The 16467-nt window shown below is 50.3% G+C and overlaps 9 protein-coding genes across 9 annotated transcripts; 7 read left to right on the forward strand and 2 right to left on the reverse strand.

Moving 5' to 3' along the window:
- Positions 1-494: 494 nt before the first annotated feature.
- BO83DRAFT_165046 (uncharacterized protein) lies at positions 495-1369 on the forward strand. The gene has a single exon (XM_025526353.1). The coding sequence runs from the start codon at positions 505-507 to the stop codon at positions 1231-1233; it is 729 nt and encodes a 242-aa protein (XP_025382845.1). The 5' UTR covers positions 495-504; the 3' UTR covers positions 1234-1369.
- A 1499-nt stretch (positions 1370-2868) lies between these two features.
- On the reverse strand, positions 2869-3931 carry BO83DRAFT_165688 (uncharacterized protein). The gene is made up of 3 exons (XM_025526355.1): positions 3459-3931; positions 3100-3350; positions 2869-3052 (listed from the first exon to the last, which is right to left on the reverse strand). The coding sequence occupies exons 1-3, from the start codon at positions 3658-3660 to the stop codon at positions 2969-2971; spliced, it is 537 nt and encodes a 178-aa protein (XP_025382846.1). The 5' UTR covers positions 3661-3931; the 3' UTR covers positions 2869-2968.
- BO83DRAFT_421262 (uncharacterized protein) lies at positions 3535-5539 on the forward strand. Its single transcript, XM_025534983.1, has 2 exons — positions 3535-4113; positions 4178-5539. Exons 1-2 carry the CDS (start codon positions 3895-3897, stop codon positions 5105-5107), a joined length of 1149 nt encoding a protein of 382 aa, XP_025382847.1. The 5' UTR covers positions 3535-3894; the 3' UTR covers positions 5108-5539.
- A 1089-nt stretch (positions 5540-6628) lies between these two features.
- BO83DRAFT_393596 (uncharacterized protein) lies at positions 6629-7413 on the forward strand (the record flags this gene model as incomplete). The annotated part of the gene is made up of 4 exons (XM_025532983.1): positions 6629-6763; positions 6825-6892; positions 7097-7119; positions 7217-7413. The coding sequence occupies 4 exons, from the start codon at positions 6629-6631 to the stop codon at positions 7411-7413; spliced, it is 423 nt and encodes a 140-aa protein (XP_025382848.1).
- A 978-nt stretch (positions 7414-8391) lies between these two features.
- Positions 8392-9552, forward strand: BO83DRAFT_164965 (uncharacterized protein). The gene has a single exon (XM_025526351.1). It carries the CDS (start codon positions 8845-8847, stop codon positions 9475-9477), a length of 633 nt encoding a protein of 210 aa, XP_025382849.1. The 5' UTR covers positions 8392-8844; the 3' UTR covers positions 9478-9552.
- Positions 9553-10171: 619 nt separating this feature from the next.
- Positions 10172-10788, forward strand: BO83DRAFT_441640 (uncharacterized protein). The gene is made up of 2 exons (XM_025536353.1): positions 10172-10691; positions 10745-10788. Exon 1 carries the CDS (start codon positions 10375-10377, stop codon positions 10549-10551), a length of 177 nt encoding a protein of 58 aa, XP_025382850.1. The 5' UTR covers positions 10172-10374; the 3' UTR covers positions 10552-10691; positions 10745-10788.
- BO83DRAFT_432007 (uncharacterized protein) lies at positions 10577-10788 on the forward strand (the record flags this gene model as incomplete). Its single annotated transcript, XM_025535603.1, has 2 exons — positions 10577-10691; positions 10745-10788. 2 exons carry the CDS (start codon positions 10577-10579, stop codon positions 10786-10788), a joined length of 159 nt encoding a protein of 52 aa, XP_025382851.1.
- Positions 10789-11339: 551 nt separating this feature from the next.
- On the reverse strand, positions 11340-12834 carry BO83DRAFT_382922 (zinc-regulated transporter 1). The gene has a single exon (XM_025532344.1). It carries the CDS (start codon positions 12481-12483, stop codon positions 11413-11415), a length of 1071 nt encoding a protein of 356 aa, XP_025382852.1. The 5' UTR covers positions 12484-12834; the 3' UTR covers positions 11340-11412.
- Positions 12835-14989: 2155 nt separating this feature from the next.
- Positions 14990-16375, forward strand: BO83DRAFT_166071 (uncharacterized protein). Its single transcript, XM_025526357.1, has 4 exons — positions 14990-15418; positions 15485-15669; positions 15743-15863; positions 15917-16375. The coding sequence occupies exons 1-4, from the start codon at positions 15111-15113 to the stop codon at positions 16320-16322; spliced, it is 1020 nt and encodes a 339-aa protein (XP_025382853.1). The 5' UTR covers positions 14990-15110; the 3' UTR covers positions 16323-16375.
- Positions 16376-16467: the final 92 nt, after the last annotated feature.

Below are 16467 nucleotides of genomic sequence, written 5' to 3' on the forward strand. Positions count from 1 at the left end.
AGTGTTGGAGGTGTAGTAGATGAGTGGCTATGGTGCGTAGTGAATGGAAATTTAGTAGATTGTTGTTGCTTTGACATATACTGTAGCGGCCATGTGTCGCTCAGGAGAAACCATCCTCTACCAGTTATATTAATATGAGTGTTCAGGTAGGCTCGGGCTTCCGTTATTTAGAGACAGCGATTACTTCGTAGTCTCTGATGGTTTTTGGCGTGGGGCGCTCGAAAGGTGCGGCAAAGGAGAAACTACATACGAACAGAACCATACCTAACTTCAATAATGGGAGCTAATTCCTTCGGCGTTGATATAGTTCTATATGATCTGCATGTATACCGCCAGTGGCGACTTCCCAACACGGGTTGAAGAAGACCCGGTGCTTCCTTCCCTAATTCATGACTGACCATGATATGTAGTGGTTTTCTTTCTGGCCGATCCTGGTGGTAGCGTGAAACCTCTATCAACACTATAACCCAGCATATCCTTACGACAGAAATATTCTTTTGCGCGATGGACCTCCCAGTTTATAGTACAAGTCAGCCTTCGTTATGTGCCCTGCCCGTGGAGCTCATCCAAGCCATTCTTTGCAATCTTCCAGATCTCGAGTCCCTTAAATCGGCCCAATTGACGCATTCTGCGCTATACTTTGCCTTCATCGGCGCTGAAAGTCACATTTTAAAGCAGATATTAGCGCAGAAGATTCCTACGGCGCTTTTACCAGATGCGGTTTTCGCCTTCGACGCATCCACTGTGGAGGGCGTGTGGACGCAAGATGAAGTGCACTCCATAATCTACCGGCATCGGACCCGCCAAATCTCTTCATCATTTCCTCTAAACCCCCAGTCTGCTTTTAAAATCAGTAAATTATATCGCTGGGTTCGACATTTCACCAGACACTTTCTCAGGCAGGCAATATCCGACCCAATGCAGGGGAGAACCCACCCGCCTATGCCTTTATATCAACCAACATCCTCAGAGGAGTGTAGAGTAGCAAGGGCACTCTACCGTTTCGAGATCCATCGCCATCTTTTTAGGATGCGTGAGCCGTATGCGAATTATTCCAAGTGCTCACCGGACTTCCTGATAAGTGACCAATGGGGTTACTATTTCCGCCACTTTCCCGCGTGGGAACTTGAGCAGATACTGTCAGTCAGTGAGTATCTCTTTCGGAGGGTGGCCATCTGTGGGTGTCTCTTTTATTCATTTCCTAGACCGGGTCACACAAGCTCCGAAATCTGATTGCTAAACAGGTTTGCGGCCATTCGCAGAGAATAGGACTTGGACCACCGAGGGTATCTGGTATTATTCCAGCAATGCCTACCTAATGACAGATCCATCGCCTGTAGGAACTCTAGTGAGTTCTACACAGACCCGTAGAGCCCATTCCATTGTGGATTGATCTGACCACAGTCAGCTATGCCACGGCCTGCGGTATATTGGACACCTCGTCACAGCTCAAACATCTGGCCAGCATGACCTACTCGCCAACGAATTGTTTGGCAAGCCCTTCATGTCTTCGCTACCTGACATATTCAGGGCTATCTGGGAGTCTCAGAATGTATTCCACGTTTATCCATCACTTACATGCGAAGTCGAGGGGCAAACTATCGATTGGCAAGATACAGGGTATGTCGGATCTGATCCGGGCCCAGCTAATGCATGGCATACGTTGATGGCGGCAACAATCCCGAATGGAGGCGTATCTACGCAAGTTGGCCATCATTCTATGTGTGATCTCCGTCGACAGGGTTATGTGTTCTGGGATCAGGTTCGTATCGAGGAATGGGGCCTCAGCAGCAACACCATCGATATCCCTCTTTATTTTCCCAATTGGCAGCAGGAGCTATACCTTAGAGCGGCTAGCGCCTTGAGGTGGCGGCCACACTTGTATTATAATGCAGGCGTGGGTAGCTGGTGGTACCCAAGAGAAATAGCCCCCCTTCCTGTCGTCCGATTGCCTCCGAGACTGTAGAGGAGCATTCTTTGGTGGCTGAAGATGAGTCACAGACATACTTTGTTATAGCGGAAGGCTACAACATGCCTGTCGGTCAGTTAAACTCACAGGCGGGTTCAAAACTTGATGATTGGGTTGGTATGGTATGATGATTATGTAGACATAGATAATGTAGGTAACTTCAGCCCCGAGAATTGGACCGGGCATGGCATGGATAGAAATTCATTCATGGTAATTTTTTCTCCTGAAGGACACGGGCCGAATATGGTAGCGTAGTGCCAAATCCGTATCACATTATCACTTTAGTTGGTACCGACCAGACGGGTGAAACTTTGCGCCTAGGTTCACATACAACCCCCACAACTCTCTACTGTAGGCGGACACAATCCTGGTGGCTGGCACTGCCACCGCGGGACGGCCCCTGCGATGCATCTGAGACACGGAATTGCCGCCGTCTAATAGAGTTTGTAACCTCCCAATCTTGACAGACATAAGCCTGTCAATGTGTCAGAGGGACTTCCTAGCCAAGAGGAGACGAAAGTTAGCGATACGCGACCAAACTGATTGAAGGCTAGGCAGTATTAGGAATATGCAGGAACGCCATAGGTACTACATGACAAATAGAAGAAACAAAGAATGACAATTGCAGAGTTCTTGGTACAACATGAAAATCGAGCGCGGAAGAAGACCTGTCATGTAAGAAAGAAGCTCCCTTGCAGCAAAACACCATGTAGAGATTTGGGCTGCAGAGAAATCTTTATGAATGAGCTCTTTATAAATGACAGGGTGCTGATCGTCCCAAGATCGTGTCAAAGTTCGCGAGGACCCTGATCGTGTGGTCTGACATGCCTTTCGGGCAGTGATCGTCGCAGGATCTGAACCTTGGATTTTTCTGTCATGTATGTTGTCTGCTCTTCAAATATGAGGGTAAACACGTGTCAGGATGAAACACCAGGTATAATGAGAATATATATAGCCGAGATGAAGAGTTTCAAGAATTGCATTGCATTCTGGGGATCATCAAGAAGCACACGCATACCCACACACCCACCCACACAAGTTAAGCACAAAATAACCGTAGACGATGCCGATCATCCTGTCTGCCTGCTCGTATTAGTTCTAGTAAATAGGATTTGCCCCGCAGCGTTTACCCTCGGAGGAAGCTGACGTTGGCCAACCCAAAGAAGCAACACGGTGTGAAAGGCAGTGAGTCCCATTGCCCACCAATCAAGTGGGGAGAAACTGCTCGCTACCTTGACCTCGATTAAGCAGAGTGTTCTTGGCGCTACAGCCAACAGAGAGGGTCTGGTAGGAAAAAGCTTGTGTGGCGTAGACAAGTTAAGACACGGGCTAGAAGCCGAATGAAAAAGGGGGCCAGCCATTGACGAGTGGACACTCATTGCTGGATATTTGTGGGAAGCTTCCGAGCCAAGCTCGGGTCAAGCAATGGTTCAGCGTAGGCACCCATGAAATAAGGTTCCGCAAAGGGGAAAAGAAAAGTCTCAGATACCATGGGAAAAAAAATAGAAAACATGTCCATCCTTGAGTCTGAGTCTGCCTGGTGGTGGTGGGGGGTGGAGGGAAGATGACGGGCGGGATTGCGTGGTCAGCCTTATAGGGCGCGTGTACTGCTGCATCGGTCTCCGCGGATTCCCTCTCTTTGAACGGGATCGACTGAAACCTGGCTGCCTATTAGGTTCCCGTGCCATCATACATGCTATCTTCTTCCTACTACTAGTACGACTGCAGTGCTCGTGATATTCATACTTATCTACACGCCATATCTGCAGATGCCCCCGCCATCCCCCCCCTAGTCATTTAGTCTCTCCTGTTCTGTTCCGTTCTCCTCATGAATCTTTCCATTTGACCGACTGCTATCTTGGCAAACCGTCACTCTTTACAGATTCATCTATATTTTCTTTATTTCTTCCTGCGCATCAGTCATCATGCGTACCAAGTTCCTGTGCCTCGCGGGCGCCTGGCTGGCCAGCTGTGCTGCCAGTCCAGTTGCCAGTCATCCTGGTGATGCTTCCGTGCGCCAGACGGCTCTTAAGGACTCGCACGCCCCGATCCCCGTCGTGACTGGCCATGAGATTCACATTCCCTGTGCGACGATCCCAGGATTAAAGGAGGATGAGGCCAAGGATGCCTCTAAAGCATATCTGGTACGTGCGCCCGTACTAACGACGGTCGGAAAGGGTCCAAGCATCAACTAACCTTGCCATGTAGGCGATGAAACTCCGCACGGAGAGCAATGCTCTATTTGTCAACGATGTTACCGTCTTTCCTAGTTCATTCCCCATGCATTTGCCGGCAACCCGATACCAGGACGCGTCCGGTCAGAATGCAGAGCATCTGCTCCTGCAGTACGCCATGGACATCGAATATATGCCCCCTCGTCCGGATGGGTCCCTGGTGCAAGACATCTACGTTGTGCAACTCAAGTTCTTCGACCTTTCCGGCCGTCCTGCCACGACAGACACTGTCAGTGTTCGATTGTCGTCGCAGCAGTCGGACGAATTGTACATTACTCAGATCAGCGTCGAGCCACTTCCCCACTACCATGACGCGCACGGCGATGGAAATTGTGTCTGGCACGCCAAGTACTGGAACTTGATTATGGAAAAGTACCGTACCTGGCGCGAGAAGAAAGGACACGGCGCCCATAAAGGACCCAAGTCGCAGGAGAGTGACGACCACGAGCACAATAATCACCACCACCATCCCAAGGAGCGACCAGCAACCCACGAGGGAGTCGAGGAGCGCAGACCGTTCCTCAAGGAACGACCCACTGCACACGAGGAGGATAAAGAGAACAGTCCACAACTCCCCACGACGGACTCCGACAAAGCTGCGCCCGACTCTCCGTTCCGGATGTATGGAGTGGACAAATCTCTGCGACCGACGGCTTTGCGTAACAAGGATTACCGCCGGGACTTCTGGCGACTCGTGGTGCCTGCCATCGTTCCGGGACTTTTGGGGGCCGTTGCTGGATTGGTAGTGTGCACGATGGGGTTGCTTCTCTGGAAGGTTGTGGCATGCACGTGTGTCAGTATGCAGCAGGGTCGGAGATGTCGGAAGCGTTGCCAAAGGAAGCAAGGCGTGTTCTTATCGGAGAAGCAACGACTGCTGCAGCCAGACCAGCTGAGTGAGGCGTAGTCCCGTTACCCTACATAGCATTTAAGTAGGGATGATGGTAATCCTGCGTGGGGGCTGAGCCGGTCGCAGATGCACGGCGAGAGTTTTTATTGAATGATGTAAATAACCTGAGACAAGCTGATTAATGCACATTATTTGCTCCATATGATAGTCTATGGTCTTATATTAGGGTGTGATACCGACATGTCTCCAGTAGATGAATTGAAAGCGGGGTTTGGGTTACTAGCTACTAGTTAGTCCGGAAAACCTGAGGTCTGCAGCAAACTATTGGAAGTCTGCCTTGGCGACCGTCACTTCTAAGGAGAAAGAGAGTACCTAGTAAAATGGTGGTAGTAGTAGTGGAAGAAGAGCCTTCGGATTTCCGAGCTGTCTCATATGGTGATTAGTAATAGAAAACTGAATGCACAGTTGTTGTTACTCAAAGGAAGCAGGGGGAAGGGCTGTTGCCTGGACTAGCAGAGACTGCATCATCCACTGGCCCCAATGAATCCCTTCCCTTCCCTTCCCTTCCGTGCGTCATGGTTCCCCTCAAAACCGGTCCTCCACATCTTGCTTTCTTCCTCCGCTGAAAATAAATAGCCAAAACCACTACTTCGTTTCTGCGATGATCATCCCTCAAGATCCTGATTGGCGTGGAAAATACGTATGTCGCTGCAGGGCTGGCGATACGCCGGGGAAGGGGGCAAAACCGAGTAGGGTAAATTCCCAAAGATGATCCACGGGCGGAAATGACCGGCTACTACAGAAATCCTTTACAATTTCTACGGAGTACGTACTAATAATACTAATGAGTGGACTACTCAAGTGCTTTTACTCCTTCGAGTCGAGTGAGATTACGGAGAACCACAACTGGCTTGTTCTGGATCCTATCATTGGACAAGCCTTGTCGCGAAGCTTGTCCTAAAGCTTAGTTGACCGCCAGTGGATGCTCTCTGATTGGGAGTGTGGCTATGATGTGTTCCACCTCATCACAATAATTATTATTATTCCATTAATCAACCCATGTATCGAATCATTTGAATGGCTGGTCCCTGAGCCACCGATCATCCACCACCACCTTCCTTCTCGGCAGGGCTGAGCCAGTGATGTCACCTCCACCCGCAACCGCTGCAAGAATAGCAACCACCAACTGGGAATGGTCAACTGACTGTCTGTCTCTCCTCAGCTTCGCCCGCCCAATCCTTTCTAACCCACCAGCGGTCGACACGATCTATCGGCGCCTAACGGTGAGGTCATCACCTCGCCTATCTTCTCGTTGGATGCTAATAGGGCTGACCGCTGGGCCCCCCGACTCCCCAGATTGCAAAATGGCCAACGGATAAATACTACTGACTGCCCCCGCCCGGTACCTATTCCTCTTCTTTTCATTCTTAAGCATTTCAGATACCCTTTCGCCTTCCCTCGGATAACTCCTTATCTACCCGTCTGATTCCGGCTCAAGTCAGCTTCTCCCATCTCCCAACTCTCCCATTGCCAAAAGAGCAAAAAACCAAACAAACCCCCACAACAGCCACCGCCAATATGTTCGACTGGTTCAAGTCTTCCAACAAGGAGCCTGCTACCCAGCAGCCCACCTGGAACCCCAACACCATGACCATGCAGCAGCCTTCCGCCCCGGAAGCTCCCGTTACCGAGCAGGTCGTCACCGGTCAACCCGTGCGTCCCACCCATATTCAATCCCCCTTGCATCACAAAAACAAATCTAATATACCTCTAGGGCCAGCAAGAGACGATGCAGATGGGCTTGCGTGGTGGTGGTGAGGGCGAGGATGTTTGCTGTGGCGTGTATGTTTATCTTCCTATCCTCTAACATCCCAATAATCGGCACTAACCATACGATAATAGGTGCGCCGGTCTTTGTTGCTTCGAGTGCTGCGAATGCTGCTGCTAGATGAGATAATCACCCGGATAGACCATCTTCTATACTACGACCCTTAACGTCCATGTACTGTTAATATTGCTCGCATCATGACTATACCATGTTTTTAGCCTGGAGACTGAAGTGATAGAAGGTCCGCGTCCTGGTCTTCATAAACCAATGTCACAATAATATTTCGCAATATGCTCTTATTTCATTCTACCTTTTCTCTTCCATACTACTTTGTACAGAATATTTACAATACCTGGTGGTCTCTACCAAGGAACGTTATGGTTCATTTGATGCATTGGCCCACACAGTGAAAGGCCAAGGCAAAGGAACACCTGCCAAGATCGCAGTGGTTGCGGATTTGTTGTCGATCCCGTTGACCAAAAAGCTTATCAATAGCACTTCATCAGAGGAACATCGTACAGTTAGAAGGTTCTAACAGTATAGGTGGCCCCCCTTCAATAGTAAGTTGTTGTCGCAGACAATACAAACCCACAAATGTCGGTTTAATCCGTAACTTCACTGACACATATATACTAGTTCTATATACCACTCTGGTATTAGTTGGGGGCTGAAATTTCATCAACAATTCAAAGTGACAGCCATGCTCCTCCAGTGAACGACAACTTAGGATAGTTACCAATTACTGCAGAGAATGAATGTTACCTCGGGCTAGCTTCCACCTTCGCCGGAACCTCCTCTTACTGACGTGGGGCGCAGCTGTGGATTGACTGGCGCCGAGGGCAGCTTGGCACTTGATGCACAGCGCCCTGCTCTAGCCGAGACATCCGACCGGGCCGTTATCATGTCTGTCCATCAAAGGGCTTGGATCGTCCACGGAGAATTGATCTTAGCACTGTTGCTCCTGTTTGTGAACGGTGATGCTCGCCCCACGGGTCGTCCGCTACGGCCTAGCAGTATCAAACCATTTTACTGCCTTCTCACCACGTATGCGCCATTTTGAAGGGGATCAATGCTTTGCTGAAAGAGTGAGACTACAAGTACTAGTGACTCGGACGTCGCTCGGCTAATCACTGGTGAAGCAGGCAGTCATCTGGTGGTGGCAGAGCAGACCAGAGGGCATTAGACGAACCAGAATGTATAGCGCTAAACTCCAACAAACTCTCATGAACAATTGCTGCACCCATTTAGGAAACATGCAATTTCCCATGCAGCGACTAGTTCTGACAGACAAATTGCGCCGAGGTCCAACCGTCGTCAGTTGCATTGATTCTGACCTCCGTGACTGATCCGGCTAGCCGCACCTGAAGCCCAACTCCCTGACCCGTGGGTATAGACCTTCCACGACATCGACGTTCCAGTATTTATCCACCTATATGATAACGATCCCCATTGATCGAAAGGCATAAAAAATACTGGTGATTGCCACGAGCCATAACGAACTTTGGTCTCGAACCGAAGAATTACATGGGCCTAAGGGTCCTTAGCCTGGCGCTAAGCACCCTCATTTCCAGCGCTAAATTACATCCGAATGCTACAAAGTGAGACATACCCAATCAGCACATCTCATGACAGTCATAGCGGCCCCGGAGTCCTCGTAATAGCGGACCAGGGGTCCGAACAAGGCGGCTCTACAGAATCTTTTTGATGCCCATTCGACTGTCTACTCGCTTGAGTCATTTCCCAAAGCTACCAATGTTGGGGCCGTCAGCATGACCTGAAAATGAGATGAGCTTGGCTCTGCAGCCAAGGCTATAGAAAGGGGAATAAGAGCGCCCCTCTCCATCCTTTGCCCCTGATACTACACCCTATTCATCATTCATTCCTCTCTACGGAATACTATCAAACAGCAAACCTCATCCAAATCTCAGAACCCCAGAGATAGATTAAGATCATCGCAGCCACCACCATGCGCACCTCCTACCTCCTCGCCGCCGCCCTTACCCTCCTTGGTGGTGCTCACGCCGACGACGACAGCACCACAACAATGGGCTACTTCAGGCCCTATTGGTCGATGGACCTCCCTGAATACGGCGGCTGGACCAGCACCGGCGCCAGCGTCGCAGGTATCAATGCTGTGAAAACCACCTACAAAATGAGCTGTCTGAAAGACGCCCCCAAGACAGACTGCGACATGAAGGACGCATACACGATCATCCAGGGCCCGGAAACCGTCAGTGTGAGCCAAGTATACACTGCTTCGACGTCAGACAAGACCACCAGCTTCGATGTCACTGTGACTCTGTCATACGAATGCTCATTGAAGTCATGGACTGAATCGGCGAGCTGCACCATGAGCGCGGGGTTGAGTGGAAGTGACAATGGCGCGACGTACGCTTCGTCGACGTCGACCAAGTCTACCTATGAGAACCCGACTAGCAGATTCTATTATCTTGTTGTCACTGGTGGTGTCAAGTCGCTCACGGAGCCCGCCGCTACAAAGACCCCTGATGCTGCTGCTGGTGTCGGGGCTCCTGTCGCGGCTATGATTACGGCGGCGCCTGTTGCGGCCGCTGCTATGGTTGCTGCGGCTTGGGTTTAGGATCGACCAGTAGAAGAATCGAACTGGTTGTTGGAAAATACCTTGGTCATTATTGATCTTAATGTGGGAAGGATCAAATGATACTTGTGGTAGCACTGCAGTTGCTACATAATAATGAACTTGTCGGTTGCTTGTTGCTTTACCATGGTTTATGCGTCGCTCCTTGTATACCCTGAGTTATTAAATAATTGAATGCTGTTACGGATGCATATCTTGGCCTCTTGAAATACTGTTATCTGACTGAAAGCGTAATTAGGACAATTGCAAGAGGCTTGGAATTCTTCTAACCTATGTACTGGCACAGGGGAACCGTAGATGGGTAGGTAACTGCGACTATGAATCGTAGAGTAGAATAGTAAGCGATTAATACTCGCTGAAAACATGATATAGTTTCATAATGTGGCTAAGTATCATACGAGGGAGGTAACGTTAGATTATTAACCCTTCAAGTACAATAGCAGTGGCCCCAATGGCCTACATGCACTCCCACACGAGACATCAGATTCTGCCACCCCTCCCCCAAGGCGGTCAAAAAACATACAGAATGCTGACTGGTCATTTCGGGGTTGTTGAAAGATATATCCGTTTATATCCGCCTATATCCGCACTTTTCTTCGCGAGGTCGCTGCGGTTCTGCCGCTTTTAGCGGTCAGACAAGCGGTTAACTCTGGCATTACTGTTCTTGGGTCCATACATATCGCAATTGAACCATTTTCGAGTGCCTCGAAGAAAGATCATCCTAATCATGGGATATTCACAACGTCCCAATTTTTCAATGCTTTGAGTGGATTCTCACCCACCTTCCGAAACGACGTCTTGAACAACGAGGCTCTGGATAGAGTATCCGAGGATGCGTTCAGAGTATATGGTGATTACTGGCTTCTACTGGGTGCGATAATGGAATATGCACCAACTCAACTAGCTCTATCTTTCCATAGAGACATGAGCTTCAGCCATTTTATCGTTGACTATCTGAAGCACGACGCACCACCCACTTCAAACATTTCTTATTGTCGCCCTGACACCTTTCACGAGCGAAAATGGTGCTACCCACATCATTCTGGGCAGCCATAAGTGGCAATCCATTGATGGTGCCACGATGGATCAGGCTGTTCGTGCCGTGATGAACCTTGGAGATGCTCTGGTGCTTATCGATGGCATGGTGCATTGCGGAGGCGCCAATATTACAGAAACCGAGTTCACTCCGCTAGAGAGTAACATGACCCTCCCGCGTCCCATCGTGGAGAGTCTAACTCCATTAGCTCAGAGGCTTCTTGGATGGGCAAGTCAACGATCCTCTGCGCCACGTGATATGGGGTTGTTGACCATCCGCGGTAGGTCAAAGGAAGAAACGTTAGGGCTGAAGGCAGAGCAGCCCATGGCATAGTATGGGTGAGAAAACCGTAGAAGTCAGTCATCTTGGATATCATACCGAAATATGATTGTTCTCTTCTCATGTCTCTTCCCCGTAGGAAGCCATACCCGATGCAGTAATAGTGAAGCATGGAACGGATTGGCGGATGGAGGCGTCATGATTTATCACTGCCTCAGGCACTGAATAGTCGCCTCGGAATATGGCCGAGTTTCGAATGGGGCAATATGCATGGCGTTGCTAGTGTGGCGTACGTGAATATGTGGCTGGGTATATCCAGAGATGGAGACCAGCCCAGTAAAGACCTTTGGAAGGTTACACAGTCGGCTGGTTAAGAAGTTACTGGGGCATACTTGTTGGAGGCCATCTGAAGAGTCGAACCTCGACAGCATTGGCTGGAGCGACCGGCAGATGTCTTATCCTATGTGCAGAAAGAGAGAGGCATACTACACCAACAAACGGATAGATAAAGAGAAGTGCACGAAAGTATCCATTATGCAGTGACTAGAAATAGAGTCGAGGGTATCTTTTCAGAATTGACTGTCATACATACTTCGAGGCGATTACGCCCACTTTCCGATCAGGGCCATGATGCCCGCCCCCAACAACGTACAGAACACCATGTACAACAGCTTGGAGCGACGACGAGTACGACACGGGTCGAAAATAAAGTCGCGTGCCAGCAGTTCCACCAGAGCACTGTAGATCAGCACACCTGCTGAGACAGCATTGAACACTCCCTGCACGATCAAGGATGTCTTCGAGCCCGGGTTGTAAGCAGTGCGCAGGCCCAGGCCGATCGCAATCGAGATCGGTGTGGTCAGGCCATACGCCAGACACAGCAGGTAGGGGAGCCACTTGCGATGTCCAAAGGGAATGGCGGAAAGTCGGGCACCGATACCCAGACCCTCGAACGACTGGTGGAAGACCAGCACGGGGTAGAGGGTCGAGAATTCAGAACCGGTCACGCCAAGGTTGAGGCCGATGATGACCGAGTGGAAGATGATACCAAACTCGAGGATCAAGAAACCGGCAATCTGTTGTCTGAAGGAACGTTCGCCTTGCTCGGACGAGGTTTCTGCGGAGGTTGCCGTGGGGGAGGTCTTTTCCTCGGACATGCGACCATCTTCGGGGTTGAAGTGGATATGCGCGCTGGTCGGATCACCGGAAATAAAGGCGTCCGTGGCGTTCTCCTCTCGGTGCATGCCATACTTGTTCTCGACGTAGACCTCGGCGGCGAGATCTAGAAGGAAGATAAGAGTGATGGAGCTGAGCACAATAGCGGCACACCAGGAGTATAGGGACCAGTTTCCGGAGACGCCAACGCAGGTCTTGGGTCCGATGCGCTTGTAGGCCGGGTCAAGCAGATGAATGAAGGCTGTGGCTAGGATGACACCCGTACCGAAGTAGCGGGCGAAGATGTAGACGTTGTGAGGGATCTTCCAGCGGGGCATGCTCTTCGCCACGACGGGGAAGAAGGTGAAGGCTGTGGAAACGAAGAGAATAACAAAGATGGATGAGATGCGGGCCCCCATATGACCGTTGTAGTCATTTTCAGAGATGGCATAGTAGCACAGCACGTCCTCTTTGCTGGCCGTGTGGAGGTTCACCTCGGATGCATTGAAAATAGCCATGGCGACCAGATGGGGAGAGGGGTCGGAGGAGAGCAATGAAGTGAGGACTGACTGCAGAGAGCATTATAAAGACCCAGCTGTGGGCGGTTCATCTTATAGCATACTGAGTGAGGACCTTGGGGTGTAGCTGAAGGAGATGGTGGTGTCTAGGGGAGTACCTGGCTTGACGATGGCGAACCAGGTGCCCTCCATTGTGGGCCGCAGTAATTTCGACAAGCGTAGGCTGACAGAGATAGCCATTCACTAGGGTCTGACTGGATGGGTAGCCAAATTCGCCTCGCTCGACTCTTAACAGGATGCAGACATCCTCAATCATCTCAGCAGTTCATGTGTTTTCAATGGACCATCGCGTAGAAGCTCTGCATCTCGAAAGAGCCATTTGATGACATTCCTGGTGATATCATTCGCAAAAAAAATTGGTAGGGCTGAGCAGCATCACCTCGTGAGCCGGAATGACGAGCGCCCTATAGGGCTGATGGAGATGTCGCTTATCTGCAGGCCAATCAAGCCGGCGAACAAAATGCGTGAAATGCAGCCCGGGTTAAGCTGTCTCCCAAGGTCCTCGCGCGGATTCCAACTTTCCAAGGTTTGGGTCACTCCATGGTTCCACCCTCGTAGGCCTCACTGGCTGAATTTTCCTAGTGGGCGAGAGTGCCGCCCCACGCTCAATCCATGCAGTCAGACAAGGTCGATTGTGTGTTTTTTGCATCCACACGCGGTCCGGATACACACCTCCACCCGAGGGCTCGGATCCGAGACCAATGAACGGCCACCTACTAGTGCCGTGGGATCTTAGCCGATATGAGAATGCTCGAGCGTGGAGGGGGAAGGGGAGGCTATGGATTGTTATATTTCTTACATGCCATCTTCACGCTCGCGGTCGGATAGGGAATTTAAGAATCGGCTGCATGAGCTGTCATGTTCGAGCGTTGCACGGGCGCATACAGTCCAGAGTAGAACAATCTGCATTCTACCACTGCGATAATTAGTATCGCATGCTAAGCTTTAGTAGTCTGACGTGTCTCAGTTGTTGTGGAGCAATAGCGATGAACGTTGGCAACACATTTGAAATTATACATTCAGTTGTAGTCAGTGCTTTCGGGGGGAAGTGACAGTGGTGGATTACTCAGAAGGCTTTCCTTGGCCACTACAGTGGCAGGACATGCTCCAGCGCATAAAGGAAGTTCAAAGCTTGTGACCAACCGGCTTGCTGACTCTTGGGACGCGGCAGTGAATTATAAGGAGCTGGCTCTCCCAGTATCCATCTACCCAGCTACACGGAACCCCAACAAGCCATAAAGACAAATTTACGGGCGGCGTTCTTGCACTGTTTGGAACAACAGTATACTATCTCGTTCCACACTGTGGTGAAATCCAAATTGATGAAGAGAAAGAGCTAATATGCTGCCATGCAAAGCGCAGACCTGAAAGAGGGAGAAAGTGGCTACCCCTGAAGATGGAGGTTTTGGGTGGTACTTTCGTTCGTCCACTGGTGATGTGACTGACTCGAAGAGCGGTCTTTCCGAGGAAAAAGTGATAGAAACAACCCCAAGTCTAAGTAGACTAACGCATCAATTTACCCAAAGTAGTGGCTGCCGCTGTCCACCCCCTGACTCGGCACTTCACAGCTTTGCCATCGCCGAAGAAATTTACGTGAATATTTGACCATCCAGCTTCCCTGTATGTGATTCCTAATCACCTGGTCTGCAGGAAAAGAGGGGGCATCACATTGACCCGAGCGTCAAACGTTTCCAATGCCTACAGCGTCTTAGCTCATCGACCCAAACACCGCTGTTGAACGAAGTCGGAAGCCCGCGGAGGAGACTGGAGATCGGGGTTGGCCGTTTACGAGACTACACAGCCGGGTCTGGACTCCTTAGCCCTCTGTTGCAGGCATAGGTGGATGCATGCGGTGCTGAGGGGCCTATTATCTGGAACGAACTAATGGTCGGGTAGCATTATGCATTGGCTGGAGACAAGGTATTATAGCCCGTGGCTACCCTCGAACTGCTGGGCTACTCAAGTTTCTTTGTCTGAATTGTCTTGGCTGATGTGATACGAAGAGTTTATTGAGCGCTTGGACGCCCTCGTTGATGTTTGGGTCGGAGCATGGGCCTCGGATAAGGTTGATCCCTCCCGTGCCTGGGGGGAGGAGGGGGGGTTGTTAAAGGGAAATGCTGGGTCACTCCTTTCCCTTTCTGAGATTGAGCTTCCCAGAAATCATGGCCAGGCTGGAATCTAATCGTCCCATGGCACAATCAAGGGTGACACAACCGAGCCTACCAAGAGTCCCCGAGAAGCGGATCTTCATCGACGAGGATGCGCTGGTCCCCGATAGTCTTCCAAGACCCACTGTTAAATCTAGGTCAAGCCCAACACCTTAGATTCTACCGACACTTTCTCTCGAGAACTTCCAGGAATATCAAGCTACCATCTGCAATATATTTGGAATCGGAGCTGTCAACTATGGTCCGGCTGGGACTCCGAGGCAGCTCCAAATTAAACTTTCTTTGTCTCCGCCAGACTGGGATGCTCGAGGTCTCCCGGACCATCACCTGAATATAAACCCCCTGTCCAGTACCCGTTTCCCCGTTGATTACTCTAGGCTTGTCCCGTAAAGTTTCACAATGAGCAATTCTGGGGGCGATGCCGCCATCATCGTGGGATACCTGCTTGCGACGCTGGCAATCAGCATCATGGGCCTCCGGCTCTATATGCGCCGCTATCGACGACAGTCCTTCGTCATCAGCGACTACATAACCCTTTTCTGCTGCCTTCTTTTGGTCTATATCATGAATATCACTCTTGTTTTCGGGACGCTTGGTAATGTTGCTGTCACATATATGACGGGCGAAGTACCAAGCCGCGCCGATATTAAGCGTTCCCAGATGAGCAGCAAAGTCACTTATGCTGGTGCGATCATTTACTTCACCTAGTAAGTAAGCATCCGAACACGCGGACATGCGTGGCACACATGATGAATAATACTGAGACCGTCGAGTATTTGGTGCCAGAAGGCCGTCGTTCTCTGCTTCATCAATCGACTTCTAGGGGTGCTTCCGTGGCCATACATATGGATTCGCGTCATGTGGGCCATACTATGCGTCACCTATATAACGTTGCTCCTTCTCTTCCTCACCGTATGCAGACCACTGCGTCTGTACTTCCAGGTCTATCCCGATCCAGGTGCGTACTTCGCGAGGTATACAATATTTTAATATTAGTCAGAAAATCTAACCTGTGCCCTCTGCGATTCCAGGTCCTTGTATCAGATCGACATACCACATATCGGCCCATGCCGTTTTCAACTGTGTCACCGACTTAATGCTGATTATTCTTCCGATTCACTGGCTTCTTAAGATTAGGCGTCCCTGGTACAAGTGAGTTCGAATGTTGACACCAACAAATTTCATCCATACTAACCGATGCGAAGACGGGCCCAGCTCATTGGCCTCTTCTCCATCGGCATAGTCCTCGTGGTGATTTCTGCTCTTCGTTTCCCTTTTCACCAAGGTTCACTCGACACGTCCTTGCAAACAATCTTGAGCCCCATAGAGGAACTTCTTTCGGCCCTGGTTGCCAACGTGCCCACATTGTACAGCCTTCGACGTCCCAGGCAGCCAGAGACGCCCCCACACCCTACGCAACTACCCCCGAAGAGACTCCCACGAGCGGTCGACAGCATCATAATAATGCAGACTGTGGATGTAGAGGAATCTCGTACGGATGGTCAGACACTCTCTACGACAATAACTGATCGAGCGTTATCCACTACTATGGCCGATCGGGACCTGAACGACGACAGCGACGGACACCTTGTTCGCAATAGTTCAGAATGAAGCAACCAAGAGCATGTAGCATATAGAAGGATCTGTCAGGATCTATGCATAGTATATAGTACGAGTTGATGTATATAGCGAAGACGGCGGACCGACCTTAATAGCCTATAGTGCACATCCGGGTCCGCCATACGCAGTGCCCTCT

This window comes from Aspergillus eucalypticola (genome assembly GCF_003184535.1).
Source record: "Aspergillus eucalypticola CBS 122712 chromosome Unknown BO83scaffold_39, whole genome shotgun sequence".
Classification (NCBI taxonomy): domain Eukaryota; kingdom Fungi; phylum Ascomycota; class Eurotiomycetes; order Eurotiales; family Aspergillaceae; genus Aspergillus; species Aspergillus eucalypticola.

Coding starts and splice junctions, on each gene's coding strand:
- BO83DRAFT_165046 (XM_025526353.1), top strand. CDS start 505: ATGGACCTCCCAGTTTATAGTACAAGTCAGCCTTCGTTATGTGCCCTG.
- BO83DRAFT_165688 (XM_025526355.1), bottom strand. CDS start 3,660: ATGATGGCACGGGAACCTAATAGGCAGCCAGGTTTCAGTCGATCCCGT. Junction 3,351..3,458: donor TTTCTATTTTTTTTCCCATG/GTATCTGAGACT, acceptor ACAAATATCCAG/CAATGAGTGTCCACTCGTCA. Junction 3,053..3,099: donor AACGTCAGCTTCCTCCGAGG/GTAAACGCTGCG, acceptor TAATACGAGCAG/GCAGACAGGATGATCGGCAT.
- BO83DRAFT_421262 (XM_025534983.1), top strand. CDS start 3,895: ATGCGTACCAAGTTCCTGTGCCTCGCGGGCGCCTGGCTGGCCAGCTGT. Junction 4,114..4,177: donor ATGCCTCTAAAGCATATCTG/GTACGTGCGCCC, acceptor CTTGCCATGTAG/GCGATGAAACTCCGCACGGA.
- BO83DRAFT_164965 (XM_025526351.1), top strand. CDS start 8,845: ATGCGCACCTCCTACCTCCTCGCCGCCGCCCTTACCCTCCTTGGTGGT.
- BO83DRAFT_441640 (XM_025536353.1), top strand. CDS start 10,375: ATGGAATATGCACCAACTCAACTAGCTCTATCTTTCCATAGAGACATG.
- BO83DRAFT_382922 (XM_025532344.1), bottom strand. CDS start 12,483: ATGGCTATTTTCAATGCATCCGAGGTGAACCTCCACACGGCCAGCAAA.
- BO83DRAFT_166071 (XM_025526357.1), top strand. CDS start 15,111: ATGAGCAATTCTGGGGGCGATGCCGCCATCATCGTGGGATACCTGCTT. Junction 15,419..15,484: donor GCGATCATTTACTTCACCTA/GTAAGTAAGCAT, acceptor GAGACCGTCGAG/TATTTGGTGCCAGAAGGCCG. Junction 15,670..15,742: donor CCAGGTCTATCCCGATCCAG/GTGCGTACTTCG, acceptor CTGCGATTCCAG/GTCCTTGTATCAGATCGACA.